General features: G+C 35.5%; 2 protein-coding genes across 5 annotated transcripts in view; one reads left to right on the top strand and one right to left on the bottom strand.

Annotated features, from left to right (window-relative positions):
• The window catches only part of LOC129238524 (riboflavin transporter RibJ), a 78,098-nt gene that overhangs the window by 56,928 nt on the left and 2,931 nt on the right, over window positions 1-18,239 (top strand). For 3 of the 4 annotated variants that reach the window (XM_054873573.1, XM_054873574.1, XM_054873575.1), the window contains 5 exons: window positions 2,811-2,930; window positions 4,809-5,368; window positions 5,553-5,708; window positions 5,992-6,168; window positions 6,248-6,361. In XM_054873573.1, coding sequence (XP_054729548.1) covers window positions 2,811-2,930; window positions 4,809-5,368; window positions 5,553-5,708; window positions 5,992-6,168; window positions 6,248-6,361 — 1,127 coding nt within the window. The remainder of the gene's footprint in view (window positions 1-2,810; window positions 2,931-4,808; window positions 5,369-5,552; window positions 5,709-5,991; window positions 6,169-6,247; window positions 6,362-18,239) is intronic. The other variant, XM_054873576.1, reaches the window with a different exon arrangement.
• LOC129238525 (fatty acyl-CoA reductase 1) lies at window positions 8,975-16,624 on the bottom strand. The gene is made up of 10 exons (XM_054873577.1): window positions 16,552-16,624; window positions 16,327-16,454; window positions 15,951-16,256; window positions 15,804-15,892; window positions 14,655-14,764; window positions 10,104-10,308; window positions 9,859-10,033; window positions 9,578-9,768; window positions 9,345-9,494; window positions 8,975-9,080 (listed from the first exon to the last, which is right to left on the bottom strand). The coding sequence occupies exons 1-10, from the start codon at window positions 16,601-16,603 to the stop codon at window positions 8,975-8,977; spliced, it is 1,512 nt and encodes a 503-aa protein (XP_054729552.1). The 5' UTR covers window positions 16,604-16,624.

Raw genomic sequence — 18,239 nt, forward strand, 5'->3', positions numbered from 1 at the left:
TTTAATTGAATTTGTTGTTTTTAGTTCAAAAAGTGAAATCGGTTTCCGAGAGCAAAGTAAAATCTATTAAACTGCCAAGAACTGGTTGGGGTGCTTCAAAACTTTTTCAATTGTTTTCACTTTTGCTACCAAGTGCTGAGTAAAGAATAAAAAATATAAATATAGTTTAAAAACACGCTATCAGAATTGTTGATATTTTTTACATAGATTAAAGGTGACTGATTAACATAAATAACTTGTTGTTCGCAGTTTTTAATTTTGTTTGTGTTTCACATAGAATACCATTTTAAAATATAATAGATTTGGCTATGGAGGCCTTACATAATATAATAATAGTAACCAAAAGCAAATGAAGGGGGTAGTAGGTACTCATCTACTTGTCGTGCGATTATCGATTGAAAAGTGAATAGCTGAGTTAAGTTTTATAAAAAACAAAATATAACAACGTAATACGATAAAACATTTTTGACCCTGCTTGAATTAGGGGCTCCCATAGATTAAATTCAAATTAGTATAATATTAAGTTTTATCGAATCTTAGTCACCAAGCGTTTTTTTGGTGGCTGAGCAACTGTTTGAAACAATCGAAAAAATTTCGATATTTTGAACTTCGAAGCCGATTTGTAGAAAATTTTAATATACTTACAAGGTGAAGTCCAAAATAAACAAGACTGAACTGAAATAGAAACGACAGGAGCTTTATTCTGATAACTTCGAGTTAATTTATTCAAAATAGTCCCCTCTGGCCTCGATACACTGTTTTGCGCGATCTAAAAGCTTTTCAAAAGAGTATTTCAAGTCATTGACCGGAATGTCCTTCGAGATGTCGGTACAAGCCTTTTGGATGACCTCAACGGACGTCAATCGTTTTCCTTTTATCTTTCGTGGTCAAATGCAATTTTCCGAATAGGTAGAAGTCCTAGGGAGCTATACTCGTATCAGGCGAATAAGGTGAGTGATTGATGGTTAAAATGCGATTTCTAGTCCAAAAGTCAGTCACAAGAGTGGATCGATGGGATGATGCATTATCATGCAATAAGCGCCAGCTTCTGAATTCGACTAATGCGATGCAACAAACGCTTCAAAACGCCAAGATAGAAATTTGGCCCATTGGCATGAACTCCTTGTGTACAATTCCCTTGGAATCGTAAAAACAAATGAGCATCGACTTGATTTTTGACTTCTCATCACGCGATTTTTTGGGTGGAGCCTTCCATTCGGCACTTTAACGCTTGGTTTCAGTTTGATGTTGGAAACCCCACATTTCATCACCAGTTACAATGTTGTATTTTTGGTCCTCAGTTAACTTGTGCGGAATGAGATGTGCACAGACCTTTCGTAAGCCCAAATGATCAATTAAAATACGATAAATTGATATTTTGAAGATATTCAACTCCAATTCCATTAATTTCAACTATGATTTGAAATCAGGCAACCATCGTTTTATTGTTGTCTTTAATGGGGCGGAGTCCCCATAACACTCCTCTTCGATTTTTATCTATTCTAAAAGGTGGATCAAAGAACCTGTATCAAATTGTGTATGAAAAACGAAATTAAGTGCGCGGATGCCTTCCGAATGTTGACTGTGTCATACGGCGAAACTACTTTAGACCAAAGCAACGTTTATTGGTGGTACAAAATGTTCTCAGAAGGCCGAGAAGATATGATCGTCGAAAAGCGTGCCGGCGTGCCGAACGCCCGAGCACTTTAACAACAGACGAAAAAATTGATGAAGTGAAGAAAATGGTATTGGCCAATCGTCGAATCACCGCTAGAGAAGTTGCTGAGGACCTAGACATATCGATTGGCTCGTGCCACTCATGATTTGGGAATGAGATGGGTCGACGCAAAATTCGTACCAAAACTGCTCAATTTCGACCAAAAGCAGCATCGCATGAACATTCCTAATGAGTTGTTGGACTCCGTCCGCGACGACCCAAATTTGCTCCAGAAGGTCAAAACTGGTGACGAATCGTGGGTTTATGGTTATGGCGGGGAAACCAAAGCTCAATCATCTGAATGGAAGCTGCCGCACGAACCAAGATCGAAAAAAGCGCGCCAAGTTCGGTCGAACGTAAAAGTTTTGCTTACCGTTTTCTTCGATTGCAGGGGCGTTGTGCTTCGTGAGTTCTTGCCACAGGATAAAACGGTCAATAAGGAATATTACCTGCAAGTTATGCGCAATTTGCGCGAAGCAATCCGCAATACGCCAGAAACGTCCGGATTTGTGGAAGTACAAAAATTGGCTCTCGCATCACGATAACGCCCCTGCTCACACATCGTTGTTTGTGCGCGACTTTTTGACCAAAAACAACACGCTAATGATGCCACAGCCTCCGTATTCCCCTGATCTGGCCTCTTGCAATTTTTTCTTGTTCCCGAAACTGAAGAGGCCCATGAAAGGACGAGACAACGCTACGATTGACTAGATAAAGACGGCATCGAATGAGGAGCTCAACAAGATAAAAAATATGGTTTTTTGAAGTTCTTCGAAGATTGGAAAAAACCTTGGCACAAGTGCATAATAGATATTAATGAATAAATAAATAATTTCTGAAAAAACACAAAATTCCCGATACTTTTGAACACACCTCGTATGTAATTGAAATTGATGCATTTTTCACTAGTAGTTCCTTTTTCACATGTATAGGTGTAACACCCTGTACTTATATATATGTATTTATTAATTTTTATAAATTCATTATCTTAAAATAAGCGGAAGAAGTCTTTTGTTTACTTTCTACCCAAAACAAAAAAAAGACAAAGAATTTAATCAAATTATTTTTTCCTTCTCATTTTTCTCACCTACAGCCGATGGCATGACATACTCGTTTGGCCTCTTCTACAATGAGTTTCTCGACTACTTTAACGAGGGCAAAGGTTACACGGCCTGGATAGTGTCCATTATGGTGGGCGTTACTTATGCTTCAGGTGAGTGTTAATGAGCATTCATATACAGTAAAACCTATCTTGGGCGGATATTCACAGTCAGTCAGCTTTTGTCCCTACAAGAAAGGTGTCCACTTAAAAGAGAGTGACTTATTCAAATAAATAAGATTTGATACAGAAAAAAATGTACGCTCAAGAGCGGTATCCGGTTAAAAGAGATGCCCGTTAGAAGAGGTTGCACTGTAAATCTACTTCAGCCTCAAAAAAAAGTGTAAATCATTGTACAAAAAGTTATTTTCACTCAAGGCGACTCTATTAAAGGTAAAGCAGTAAACCAGTCAGTTCGTTTTTTTTTTTCTTTCACCTTGTCTCGTGACTTTTGTCGTGACCTTCTAATGTACAAAGCAATGTTGTTGATCTTGTGTCACCACCTTTAATAGATTCGCCTTGGTTTCAGTGATTTTGAAATTTCATATTTTCCTCAAATTGGTGGCAGCCTTGTCACATTGTTAAAAGTTAAAATTAAATTATAATATTTCGAAATTTAAAAAGCTAAAGGTTGATAAATTTAGAATTATCGGATTTTAAATTGCAATAAAACAACGAAAATTCAATTTGATAGGGCAATCATTATTATTTTTGTGCAGAACCATTCATGGCATTTACGTTTTAAAGATAATCGCTTTAAAGGGCTAGCCGCAACTGTGCCGTAATTCGTTCAGCCGTAAACAACAATTTTGAATGACTCGCTGGATCGCTTCGGTCGGTATCTCGTGAATAACTTTACTAATGTTGGCTTCCAATGCCTCAGTCGATGCTGGTTTATCCACAAAGCGTTTAGACTTTACCAACATATACGGAGATCACGGGCTCCAATTTCCGGCGTCAAAATTACATTTATCATGGCGTGATAGCATTCGCAGTTCACTGTTACATCGGCGCCAGCCTCGTCTTTGAAGAAATATGGCCGATGATCCCTTCAGCCCGTAGGCCGCACCAAACGGTTGTTTTCGATGGATGTAATGGATGTTCTTGAATGGCTTCGGAATGCTCTTCAGTCCAAATATGGCAATTTTGCTTAATGACATTGACATTAAGTCAAAAATGGACCTCATCGCTGTCCACCATAAGTTGGCCTGAGCACGCGATGCACACTTTTCACAGAGCGTCGATTTTCGTGACACAGTTGTACGATTTGTAAACTTTTCTGAGGCGTAAGTCTTTCCATCATGAAATGTCAATGAATACCGAAAACAATTGCATATTTAGTTTGACAGTATTCACGCGTGATCTGTCCCTATTGGAAAAAGTACCTCCATTCTGATCTCCCTTTATATACCGGTTACTTTGCATTAATATCTTTTGAATTTTGCGCAAACAAAATTTTCTTTTGAGTATTTAATAAAATTGTGTTTAAGTTGAGTTGAAGACAGTTGAAAAAACCAATTCATTGCAATTTTCACTCTGGTAGCTATATTTCGATAAAGAAGACGTCATAGTACCAGCAAAGATGAAATGGCTAACATGGCTGCTAGTGTCTTTAAGAGGAATTACCCCAAAAACAAGTTTTAAGTGGCTCAAAATTTCACTGAGAGGTATTGTGCATTTTCTCGCAATTTTTGTTGTTTTTTTTTTGTTTTTTGTACATGGAAGAAAATGGGCAACACAGCAAAGAAAAAACATTGACAAAAATCCACGCAAATTTCGATTTACTTGAAACTTGAACTTTGTTGGACTAAAAATTAAAACTGTATACCCAACGTTCTTTAAATTCTGATTAAGAAGTTTGAAACGTTGATGAGCAGTTGCCGAATTTTTATACTGACACTATTGCAGTGAAACGTTTTTCCTTTCCATCGCACATATTTATGATACTTATTTATTTTCAACTTTAATAGTCAACTTTCTCTTCCATTGCAGGCCCCATCTCCTCATCCTTCGTCAACCGCTACGGCTGCCGCGCAGTTACCATAGCGGGTGCCATTATTTCCGCAATCTGCATCGTTTCTAGCATATTCGCCCAGAATGTACTGACACTTATATTCACCATTGGCATCGGCACCGGCTTCGGTCTGGGTCTCATCTATCTACCAGCCATCGTGAGTGTGACGACATGGTTCGAGGCGAAACGTTCGCTTGCCACGGGCATTGCAGTGTGTGGTTCCGGTTTCGGTACATTCGTATTTGCACCACTCACCGAACATCTGATCGGCTCGTTTGGTTGGCGTGGCGCGATGCTCATCATTGGCGGCATAGTATTGAATTGCATCATTTTCGGCGCACTTTTCCGCCCATTGGAACCGCCACAGCCGCCTAAGGGGAAGAAAGCCGATATTATTGATAATAATACAACGATTGGAGAGTTGAAGCCACTCAAATCGAATGCAGATGGTGGAGATCAATACTTGCAGTTGCCAGAACGCGCAGATGGGCCACTATGTCGGTCAAACAGCGTGGGACATGGCTTCAATAGTAACAATGTAAGTGGGGAAGAGATTCGAGCAGTGGGTAGCATTTAAATGAGTATAATGAATATTTCAACTGTTTAGTATTGGGGTGTTAAATTTGTCTGTTTTTTTATTAGAATTTTTAACATTCATGCATTCTAATTGGATCTTATTCTATTTCCGTTATTTTTGCCGCTGCGGTCCTATCAAAATGCAGTTGCGACAACAGCTGCGTCCCTCATTGGCGCATTGCCGGATGCTCTCACTCGACTTGACAATGCTGTTAGCGCAAGTAAAATGTAGTTCGTTCCCAACACCGTCAGATGATTCCCATATAAATCAAACCGATCTTACAATCCTGTTATATGCAAATGTATGTGTCCAAGCACGCTAGCATTTTACAAACATACATACATACACACTTTTCTCAATGCACGTTATCCAAGCACGCTGTGACATACAAACCTCTCCCACAAGCCAAGCTTGCACCCTTCGCAGGGTCTGGTATGCAAATGTTGTTTTAACCAAATGCTAACACCTACTCCTCTTACCCAAGTGATTGTTGTTCTCTTTCTTTCCTTTTTGACGTTGTGATCCCTTAACATAAAATTGTGCTTGTTATTGTAACTTAAACGTACATCTTTTTTTTTGTATAGAATAACCAGGCTGTGAACAATAGCGCTAATGGTAAACCCCCAGTGCCGACCATCGGGCAGAGCACCAGCAGCACGGATATGGTGCGTCACCGTAGTCAGCCGCATTTGGAGCAATTGACGCCGCCACATGAGAACTGGGGTAGTGGCACCATGTATCGGCCGGACATTCTATACCAGGTAAGTGCAGCAAAAGCATCCAGCAGCAAAAGTTTTTCACCAACTTAACTTAACTTAACTTTTTCACATACTTTTTTAGGGTTCTCTGCTCAACATACCAGAGTACACGGCATCACGCAATGACCTCTCCGGCAGTGGTATGATTAAGCGTTACGGCTCGGTGCGACCCAGTGCACGTGCCAGTCAAAGTCAGGTAAATAGAAGCAACTTTTTACATCCTTTTCATTTTATATTAGGGTACATTCAGTTTAATTTTTTATGTTGGACCTTACATAGAGCTCGTCATCATCATTTATGTTAAGCCACAGTAGCAACTACAATTGTAGGCGATCAGAAAATTTTCGCACAATACCGTTTTTTTTTTCGTCATTTATCTACAATCTATAATAAATACTTCCACGACGTATATACTCAGACGCAGCTCATAAGAAAGAACGAAGGGACTTAGGGTTTTTAAATTTTAGTAAAGCAATTTTGATTTATACCAAGACTAATGGGACGTAAAAAATTTTAATTTTTAGAGGATTAATTTCAAGTGGATATATAAATATTTTATTTTTTATTTATTTATGTACTGAATTTTGATTGTTGCTCACGGAATATAAAGTCTACCAGTACTATTTCTTTCACTTAGTTTAAGACAAAATTTGGGAACGAATTTCTGATTATTCCTGTTAATTCTGAAATTGTTCATACTATTTTTACAAGCAAATGAGCACTACTCTAAGCAAATACAAAGCTGACTTTTTTGATATATTTCACATTCGTTATTTATTCTTCAATATTTAGTGATTCCACTTTGGCAAAATACACTTTAGGTCAACGTTTTTCACATTTCTCAGAACAGTTGGTAAACCCCATGTTGATGTTGTCGTTGTAGCAGTTTACTAAACTCTGTCAGTGCGATGTAGTCACCAGTCATCTTAACTCATATAACGGTAGATCCATATTTTTCATATTCAATTTCTTCAGTAGAGTTTTAATTTTTCGTGAGATTTTCGCATATTTTGTTTTTTTCCTTTTTTTATGACTAAAATAATATTTCTTATTGATATTCTCAATGTGGAGACTTTTTCGTAAACTTATAAATTTTATAGACTTATCTTTTTTTATCTAGTATAATATTTTTTATTAATATTTTCAATGCGGAGACTTTTTCTTAAACTCTCCACTTTTGGAGACTTTTTGTTTTTATGTATGCATAAGTCATAGATATTTTATTTAATCTCACTCATATCTCAGATACGAAGTTCACATCATTTTTGGTTCTTCCATTGAAAACTTTTAAACTAAACGACTAAACTTTTAGATTAGGAACATGAAAGAAATATAAAAATTGAAATGTAGAAGCATTGCCATGTGTACATTGTGCGAATGTTCCTATATCACTTTTCTGATAGTCTTCATTAAATATTATATGATAATATCGCACATTTGTACTTTTACACTTCTAGAATATTTGGAGATTTCACCTTTTAGAAAATTACTTTTAGATGATCTCTCGAATAATCTTGAGCATTGGCTCTTTTTTAAATTAAAAAATCGCTTTTGGAGACTTTCTCAGTGACTTGGCACAAGTTTCACAAAATTTAAATTTAAATTGTATTGATCAATACCATTAAATTCTTTGTTATCTTATAGTTTGTCTTTGAAGTAATAATATGTCTGATAAGTCATTTAGTAATTAGTACAATTCTAGTCCCTCTCGAACTAGTACGGCTTCTTCCACTAAATCCCAATACATACATTCTGGTAGTACTCAGCCAGTTTGGCTTTATGCTGCAAAAAAATTGTGATTTCTTAAATGTGTACTAAACTGCACCGAGAACAAAGAGTCAGAACTATTTTTGCAAGGTAATTTCGAAAAATAATTTTAGCTTTGGCCTTGACTTCGTAGGTGACCCCTTTTTCTTTATATCTTCAACATTTACATGGCCTTGGCTTCGTAGGTGACCCCTTTTTCCTTATATCTTTAACATTTACAGTCGGATCTAAAAGCGTAATATGTCGAGGTTTGTGCCTTGTGAAGAAATTTTCTTTATTTTAAAGTTCATTGGCCTCAGGCTCCTTATTTTAGTGCTTACCCACCAGATCTCAGTTCCTACCACTCTTATGTGCCACTATAGTACCAGTTAATTAAATCTCACGAAAAGTCATTCAACTTTCGCTAAAGAAGTTTTTCAAATATTCCTGCATAAGTATACAAAACAAATTTTTTTTCGAATGCAGTGGTCGGCCTATTGGATTTTTCATCATATCTTCATACTTACTGCGATCTCTTCTCAGCTTCTAAAACATGAATTTATAAAAATAAAAGTTAAATGATGGGAAGTTAATTTTTAATAGAAATTTTGAGATTTTAGTAACTGTCACTAGGGTGGTACACTGGAATGGCGTACTTGAGACTAATAAGCATAGAAACAAAATATTGTCTCCTCGTGGCAAAAACATCGATATATTGTATTATTCGCTAAGATCCTACTATATGTAATACCGAAGATATGACGAAAAATGCTAAAAGGCGAGCCCTACTTTGATTTTCGAAATTGTCTCGCAAAACTATTTCAGACTCAGGAGTCTACTGCGAACTTTTTTCCCCTTTTAAGCTGGTCCATTCTTCTTTCAAGATTTACCAATTGCATCTTACGTTTCAAGAGATAGAAAAGCAAGTTAAAACCCGGAAATTGTATATGTATTTAGTAGTTCTTAAAGAGGTAACAAATTTCAAAAGTCTTTCAAGGTAAAACAAATCTTAAAAAGTATGTTGAGAAAAGTTTAGGTTACTTAACTAAATAAGAATAACCAGTCAATTGGCTCCTGCTCCTTCGATATAGTTCACCAAAAATCCATAGAACCAACGCAGTATGAAATAAGCGATAATCGCACGGAAAATGTTATAGACCCAACGCTTGCTAAAATTTAAAAAATAGATGTAAAAGAAATGCATACGAGTGTATGTAGATACATGGTGGCACAAACTTAATCACCCAATCGGAAGATCTGATAATTTCTACAAACAGTTAAGCACTGGAGTGCGTAAAGTTCTAAATACAAATTATCAACACTCAAAATCATTTACTTTTTAGTAAAAAACGTTTTAAAAAAAATTGGTTGATTAATTTTGCGCCACCTTGTTTGTATCGAAATACAAATTGAGGTTTAATAGGGCCACCTACATTGTCAACCGCTTCTGTGCGATTGGAATTGTCTTCGGATCTTCTTTTAGCAAATATTCACGAATAGAAAAAATCATTGTAGTGCAAATATTAATCAGTCCCTCATCGGATCTGGCACTGCAGATATCTGTCATTATGTCGAAATCGGTGCTGTAAAGAATTTGTGTTTGTAAAAAATACATTTGTCAAAAATCATTTTTTTTCTTAAGATTTCCCAATATCATAATTCTTACCCTTTTGCAGCCTTCGCATATTCTTCCAAATTCGTCATGCCGGGACTGTCGTAAGTATTGAAGAGAAAGGGCTGCATAACCTCCAATGAGATGTAGGCTTTACGTACAATACCCATAAGAATGGGTTTACGGCCAAAGAGCCTCATTAGACCATCCGCTAATATCGCAGGCAGTATCTGTTTGGTAAATACCTGCAGGAAATACATAAAAAGCAACATTTAAGCGCATCTTCAAAGTCATTCTACACATACATACCAATGTACATTACATTAGAGACTTACCACAAATTTGTATACAAAACGACTGTCTGTGTAATGGCAGCTGGGCAGTAAAAAGTTCTTTTCAAAAGCCGCCTTATACCATAGACCATTTTCCATGACCTGGCACATTTGGTAGAAAGTATGAAATGAATGTTGTGATGAAGAGGACATATAGACAGGTGCTTCTTCAATAGTTCTGAAAGAAATAGGGTTTTGAGAATGCTTCCTCTTTTAAGTTACAGTCGTGGTATGATGTGATGTTTTACTTATTCTTATTATATTCACTGCCAGCGGAGTAGGCGTAGTACATCATTGCTTTAATGGCAGCATCTTGTGGTGTGATGTCGAAACGTAATTTTTTAGACATGAAAACTGTTTTAAGAATGCCAGCGCCAACAAGCACAAAAAGGCCCATAGCACCCATCATGGTGGGCGGATAGCCAGGTATGGGATCGGAGAGGGCATGAAGAACTGCAAAAATTGGAAAATTTACGGCATTAATGCATACCAATTCCAGTATTTTTTAACATAGTTTGATAGGTCATATAAATTTGCACTTCATAAAAACTCTGCGCTGCAGCTCAAATACGTCACTAATTTCATTAACTTGAGCATTCTGATAAGTCCAGGATATGCGTTACTTAGGTAAGTAGGTAGGTGAAATGGTAGCACTAAAGCGCTGTTTTGATACCATTATGAGACCTCCAACAGACAGATATATACAGCCAACCAGAGCTGTTGTTGGAGTGGAGAAGATTGATGGCATTTAGGTTAGCGCACTGCTCCAAGCTGTCGAAGAAAGGAACACCCAGTGACCTTAATTGCCTAGCTGCCAAGCCCGGACATTTGCAGAGAAAATGCTCTACAGTCGCCTTCTCTGAAAGGTCCCCAGAGCTTCTACAATGGGGATTAGACGGTAAACCCAGCTTTTCTGCGTGTGTGCCGATTGTCTAATGACTGGTTAATATAACTACGAATTTGGAAATTAAATGGCGATGAGTCCCCAAGACTTTCTGAGTCCTTCGTATATTGTACTGGGGCCAAAGGGTTATCGAAATAGCACACGAAGACATGGATATCCATCCCACTTTCCAAAGAAATAAGTTTTGCAACTCCCCTTAACAACTGTCAAGGGGATGCCGATGACCGGGTGGAACTTGGGTGGGATGCATTACTTATAGGAGTGAAAGAAGTTTTGTAAACAATGTACGTACTAAAAGGCGCTGGGATCGAGACATGACAACAAATGACAACTTCAAAAAAAATTCCATTCGGCGGCATCTATTGGAGCTCTAAACCAGAAGTATTTCTTCCACAAGTTCAGTGAATTTATTTCGGAGTCTAAAGTACAAAAAAAGTGAGAAATCGCATAAGAAAAAGATGCACCTTTGCAACATTTTGGGAAAATTCCAACATAACCATTAACATAATCATTAAAAATATACAAAGCCAATTTGAAACTGTGTGGTCTAAATTTGCATCTTGCCCGGGCAATTGTAGGTATGTTGAACTTGACCTCCTAATTTATACGCGTACAGGAATATGGTAGAAAAACTGAAAAATGGAGTGTTTAAATGAACTTCAATAAACCACAATCCACCCAATTGGACTTGCCAACTCAGATGAGCAATGCCGGAGGCTTAAAAGTAAGAAACCTGATGATTTTGTTCCATAAATTTGAACGGGTGGCCAACAAATGTCAACTGTCTCCCAGTATACTCGTATTTATGTATTTCCTGTAAATACTGTTGCATTCTAATTAACAGAAAAATATTCTTTGATAGTTGTTACTAGGTGACCAGGACTCAAATGTATTTCGGAATTTTTAACATTTCAATAAAAACATAAAATAAAATAAAAAAAAAATATTTCAAATAGCCAATTAAAATGTTTTTCTTTGAGTGTCATTGCAACAAATACAAAATATGCAAATTAGTATTTGCTTTTATTGGATTTTTTCATCAACTCTGTATTCATTTCAGTTCAATGCCTCATTACTCATGCCCCCACAAGGGGTACTCTTTCCAATTTTGTTACTTTGGCGGTTTGTTAGTTGGCTGTTCGGTAAATATATTTTGCTGTGAACGACCTTTTGGACTTAATTTTGTTACTTTAGTAATGCTCTTTAGCACCGGCTGATTTATATCGATTTCAATACATACAAGAACAATTTAAAACTAAAATCTAAACAATGCCAAAATATAACGAGAAAGCAAAAATTATTAATCAACTAATAAAAAGCGCTGTGGGGTAAGTTACTTAGCTAGAAGTTAAATAATCGCTATTAATTGTAAAACAATTCACCTCGAAATGCATATTTTCTACTCTATCCCACATAATTTTGACTAAAAAAGTTACTTACTTATTTTTGCCCCTCACTTTTTGATATTCTAAACTTAAACTGTGCGCCTTACCATCAAATCGTGAAGCAGCTGAATGTTATTTTGCCAACTGCCGCTCAAATTGCCACAGCCGCGCTTCCTTACTTGGCGCTTAGGCGCTTTTTTGGATTAAAAAAAAAAAGTACACGCGAAACTGCCAAGTAACAAAGCAATAAGCTCAGTTTCAAGATCCCTAAAGTGATTACTCGATATCTGTTAAGTTAGATTATATTCGATTTTTGAGGGATTGGGCAAGTCTAAGCACTCAGTCACGCGGATAGATTACAGTGGAAAGAATAGAGAGACAGGATAGATTCAAATGAATGATAAGAAGGAAAAATTGGTTTGAAGCCACTCTTCCGCAAATCTTTTGACATTATCTTAGGCATTGATGAATCTTAAGAGATCCGAAAAAGGAAGAGTGTGAACTTTTTGCATACTCCGTACATCGCAACCCAACAGCATAAGTCTGAGTCTAGAAAACACCAGACAGCTAAAGAGAAAATGCTCTGCAGTGTCCTCATTCACACAACAGCATAAGCATATTAGCTCGCCAATGATTCCCATGGTAGCCATATGTTGACCACAAGCATTGTACCCTGTCATTACGCCCACTAATACTCTCAGATCCTTCCTACTAAGATTTAAGAGAAAGGTCGATAATTGCGCTTGGCTACTCTGCAGGATCCCGGAACGGATAGTATGCTTGCAGAGCCTTCATTAGCCAGTTTAGTAAATAAGACAAACTTTATTGTGTTTCGCAACACTGTTCAGTTTTATCTTATATTCACCGACTAATTTCGAACAGCAGCGTGGGTTAGTAGAGGTTTTTAGTGCAACTCGACTGTCACTACATCAAGTAGTGTACTTGCAACTAATAAAAAAAAAATAAAAATTATTGGCGCGTACACTTCTGTTAGGTGTTTGGCCGAGCTCCTCCTCCTATTTGTGGTGTGCGTCTTGATGTTGTTCCACAAATGGAGGGACCTACAGTTTCAAGCCGACTCCGAACGGCATATATTGTTTTGAGGAGCTTTTTCATGGCAGAAATACACTCAGAGGTTTGTCGGCCTGTGTAAATAAAGATAGTGGAAAAAACTTATAGACAAAAATGTTCACAAAAGAATGCTCTATAAAAAAGCTCTGATGTATATTTTCCATAAAATCAATAAAAAAAAAGTTATTACGCTTTAAAACAATTCATCCCTTAATTTTTCGCGTAATTTCGTTTATAACTTTTTTATTAATTATTTTACAATAAAAAGTTTTGTATGAAAGTTGTAGATAATATTATTATCTACAAAAAAGTATTAAACAAAATTTTCGTAACTTTCGAAATTCACGAGATAATCGCAAAAACCAGTTGCAACCTTATTTCCAAGATGGCGGCCGCGGGACACAACCCCCGATCCCGAAAACTCAAATTTAAGTTCACAGTGATGGGTTTTACATAATAAAACCATAAACTCGGATACTCCTAAAATTACTTAGTTGGCTATTTTTTTGTCTCTTTTGACTGGACTATAAGTACTCGATACTTATTTCCCGAAGCACGATGCTTTTTACTCGATGTATTTTTGGAATTTGATGCTAGAAATCGACACAACTCTGCAATCTTTGCTATATACCAACGCTACAACTATCGTTCATCATAAGCAGGCCACAGAAATTTGGTTTTCTTTTCTTGTAACTTTTATTGGTAATTGATTTTGAAAAGCTAAAATGTTCCAATACCTCAAATATTCTCCGTTTAGAAAGCCTTCAAAAAGGTTTGCTTCAATAAACAAGCAACGCGCAAAATATAATATACAATAAATGTGTGAAATATACTGCCTCTTCTTTGAAACCAACTGTCAGGCAAATATTTAGAAAAATTGCAGTGTTGCGCATTATTTAGTGAATATGATTTTTTTTTATGTTACACTAACAATAAGAATAGTAATTTTTGTACATTTGTTTTGTGTTTAGTGATAAAAATTAGAAAACAGTTCTGATTTTTATATTTTATATTTTTTACTCGTTACTCGAATATACGCGACGCTTTTTACCGAAATTTTTTCAGTACTCGATACTTTGTTCCGATACCAGAAACAAGTAAAAGCAGCGATACTTAGGTGGTACCGAATGAACACTGCACATACATACATATATGCAAGGTGGCGCAAAATGAATCATCCAATAACTTTTAAAGTAACTTTGAATAAAGTAAATAATAAATAATAATAAATTTGTAAAAACAAAATTTTGTTGTCTAGTTCACAAATGCCAAATATGTATGAGGTACGACGCCATTAGCAAAAATTATAAATCTTTCGATAGGGTGTTTAATTTTTCGCCGCCTTGTATGTGTCTGTAGCTATGAATTTATGTTTTTATGCATGCATATATATATGTCTCCAAGGGTTTTTATAATTTCTTAGTATGATAATTTCTTACCTATGGATGGTCGATATATACCAACCGGTATTCGATTCCGAAAGTCATTGACCACACTCTCAGCAAGGTTCTTTGTAAATGTGTACGTGTTCGGAAAGCCAATGATTAATCTAAAATATAATTAGAAGACAGTTGAGATATTTTGGCATAAATATGTATGTACTTTAGGCATAAATATGTATGTACCATTTAAGTAAGAAAATACTTTTTTGCTACCATTTTTACCAAAAAGGATTTAATTTGTTTCACTTTATTCAGCTTCTTAAATACAACCTTTTGCAAAGGAGTGTGAAAAATCGAAGGTCACTAGTGAGCAAACTTTTAATAATTGAATTATGCTCAACATGTTTTGAATGTCGGAAAAAATCGAAATTCGGCTTTCGAAAAAAAATTAATTACAAATTTCCAAACCGTTTGTGACACCTTTTTTATCAACATATTTAAAAAACAATTATAAATTTTTAATATTATTTGAAAATTAAAAAAAAAAATTAAAAAAAAAATTATAAATTATTTACTTTTCCTAAAAGAAGGTTGAATATTATATTAAATTATTTTTATTTTAGTTTTTTGTTTTAATTGAAAAAATTTTAAAACTTTTTTTAAAAGCAAATGTCCTGTCATATTGAAATGTATAAATTTTGTTGTCAATTATATACTTTTGGTTGTTGTGCTGTCATAGTAATGTGCAGACGCTATGCCTAGGAAACGCCGTCATAACTAAACGTTTTAGATCTGAAACTTCGTATACAACATAATGATTTTGAGCTGTCATTGTGTGTTTTCTCTTTATTTCCTTTTTTTTGTTGTAAGAAGCATTAATTTTATTATTTGGAAGCAACAAATTATAGATATTGGTTTTGAAATGAACTTTGCTTTGCCTAAAATATTTTCTTTTTGGAATTCTACCGAAAAACGTTAAAATGATTAATTTTGTAATTTTCAAGATCAGAAGTTCTCGAAACTGAAATAAATTTTGTTTAAAAAAAGGCTGAAATCTTTATAATTTTCCCAAAAAAATGTAAAAAACGACTCCTTTGATTCCTTTAATTTTTTCATTTTCTTTTTTATCACTCCAATCATCCCAATTGTTCATTAAAAAGAGAAACATAAAATATAGCCTTGACCCTCTTTACTTTCATGACTTACTTTCTTGTCAAAACATCCAACGTATCTCGTTTGCCATCATCCTTCAACATTTCCAAGCACATTCTCCAATCTAGCGGTGATTCATAAACCTGAAAAGTTTGTTGGGATTACCTTTAATTTTATAAGAGCCATTAAAATTCCATCTACCTTCGGCTCCACCCGCTTCAAATATGGGTTGCTATAGAAAGTTGATACATGCAAGAAAATCTTAAGATTTTTCAGTTTCTCAGCGAATATCAATGCCTCATAGGTGGCGCCGACATTTAGCTTCAAAGCCACACGCAGCGGTTCGTCAAAACGCACAGTTGCGGCACAATGAAAAACTATCGAAACATTCGCCATAAGAGCAATGTGCTCTGGCGAAATACCTAAATTGGGTAATACTGCATCGCCTGGAATGGGTACCAGTCGTTCAAACATGTGGGGCTTTGAGGCGCGCAACACTTTGAACAACTGGTGATAGAGTGCATTTATTTAGTATATATATTTTTTACTTTTATTTTATTTTTGATATATTTCAAACCTTTGCTTGTTTTAATTTCTCCAAACGTTGTTCAACACTGGCATTTTTCTTTGTGCGCAGCAACACATAGACTTTACGCACATCACACGAGCGTAAGAGCTTCTCAATTAGTGCCTTGCCGACAGCGCCTTTTTGGCGAATAAAAAAAAATTTATAACAATTTTTGAGTTATTCCTTCAGGAGCTCAGTGCATTAATCCACCGCACATTTCTCATTTCTACTCACCCGAGCCGCCCGTAATGAAGACCTCAGTATCCGCATAGAATTCGGGAATCATTTTGTAAGCCCTTCTTATGTTCCTCAGAATAACTCAAAATCCTTTAAACGCTCACTTTTTATTTCTTTTTTTTTATTTTTTATCTGGGTTGTAAAATATCTCAGCGCCCGTGTCCTTCACTATTTTGACTGCTCACTACCGTGCACATTGCCGTCTATGCCGCTACTATGTGATAAATTTCGGGTAATGTAATTGCCAAACTGCCATTCTTCTTTGTTCATTGAATGTTTCCAGAGATTTGCATTTTGTTTTTAAATTAACTCTTAATGCCAAATTGAGGCACCACACTTTTGTTCGTAGTGCCTTAAAATCGTATTTGGATATTTTTGGAAGGTACTAAAGTTCACATTCCTGTATATTACACGAATGTTTGTATGTATTCATGTATAAATTACATATTCCAGTCTGCTTCATTTGATTAGTTAAGGTAAATTCAAGCGAGTGAGAGTTCCCAATACTCTGCATATATTAATAAAATAATTTAATTAAGTTCTATTCGGCTGGTATTAGAAATGTTTCAGTAAGACTGTTTTGCTTGCATTTATTTATTTATGTGTTTATATCGAAATACGGTGGGTTTATAACTTCCGGAAAATTGATGCAAGTAGGACACTGTCTGGCCAAAAAGAAAACATTTCATTTTTCAAGAAAGTTTTCTTCTATCCCGATTTACGTCATCCAGTGCTTCTCAGATTTGTATAGGCCCATACACTAAGTAGATTTCTTGTTGGCTTCAAACAGGCATTTGGTTCATTGATAACCTCTTCACTTCACCCAAAGTCCGCGAATGTTAATCTAGTAGATTTTAACTCTACATAAATTTTAATATAATAAAATCTACAACAAGATTATTGCATTTACACATTTCTGGAAATATTTTGGTCTATAAAAAGAGATAGAGTTCTAGTATTGTGCAAGTATGCGAATTTCAAATGGGATTAAAAACTACGTGTCCTAAATGTATCTAAAATTGGAGAGTTTGATAATAAATAATAATATGTGAATCAATTGCAGAGTACATGTATTTTAAAGCTATTTTAATCTAAATTAGAAAACAAGGTCTCTAATAAAGTATCCAAAAGTGGAGAGTTTCATTATAAAACCTCTAGTTGCGCTATAAAAAGGTTGTATGAAGCATGGTTTATATAAAAGCCCACACAATTATATACATATATCCATATAATCATAAATATTTTATAATAAAAATGCTTCGATGGCATTGTAATAGGATTAAAAAGCTATATCTCCAAAAATCCAAAAGTGGAAAGCTCCTGACTTGTTCTTTTTTAAGTTATTTCAAATTAGATTAGAAAACTAGGTCTCCAATGAAGTCTCCAAAAGTGGAGAGGTTCATTATAAAGCTTCTACACATTTCGTGGTGTAAAAAAAGTATATGGAGCAACGTTTTTTAAAAGCGCACACAATTATAATACCATATATAATAAAAAAGTGCTCTAAATGGCAATGTAATGGGATTAAAAAACCAGGTATCTATAAAGTATCCAAAAGTGGAGAATTCTATAATAACAAAATATACGAATAGATCGCATATTACTCGACCCTTTCAAAGTTATTTCAATTGACATTAGAGAACTAAGTCTCAAATAAAGTCTCCAAAACTGTAGAATTTCATAAT

The sequence above is a fragment of the Anastrepha obliqua genome, chromosome 2, assembly GCF_027943255.1.
Source record: "Anastrepha obliqua isolate idAnaObli1 chromosome 2, idAnaObli1_1.0, whole genome shotgun sequence".
In the NCBI taxonomy this organism is placed as follows: domain Eukaryota; kingdom Metazoa; phylum Arthropoda; class Insecta; order Diptera; family Tephritidae; genus Anastrepha; species Anastrepha obliqua.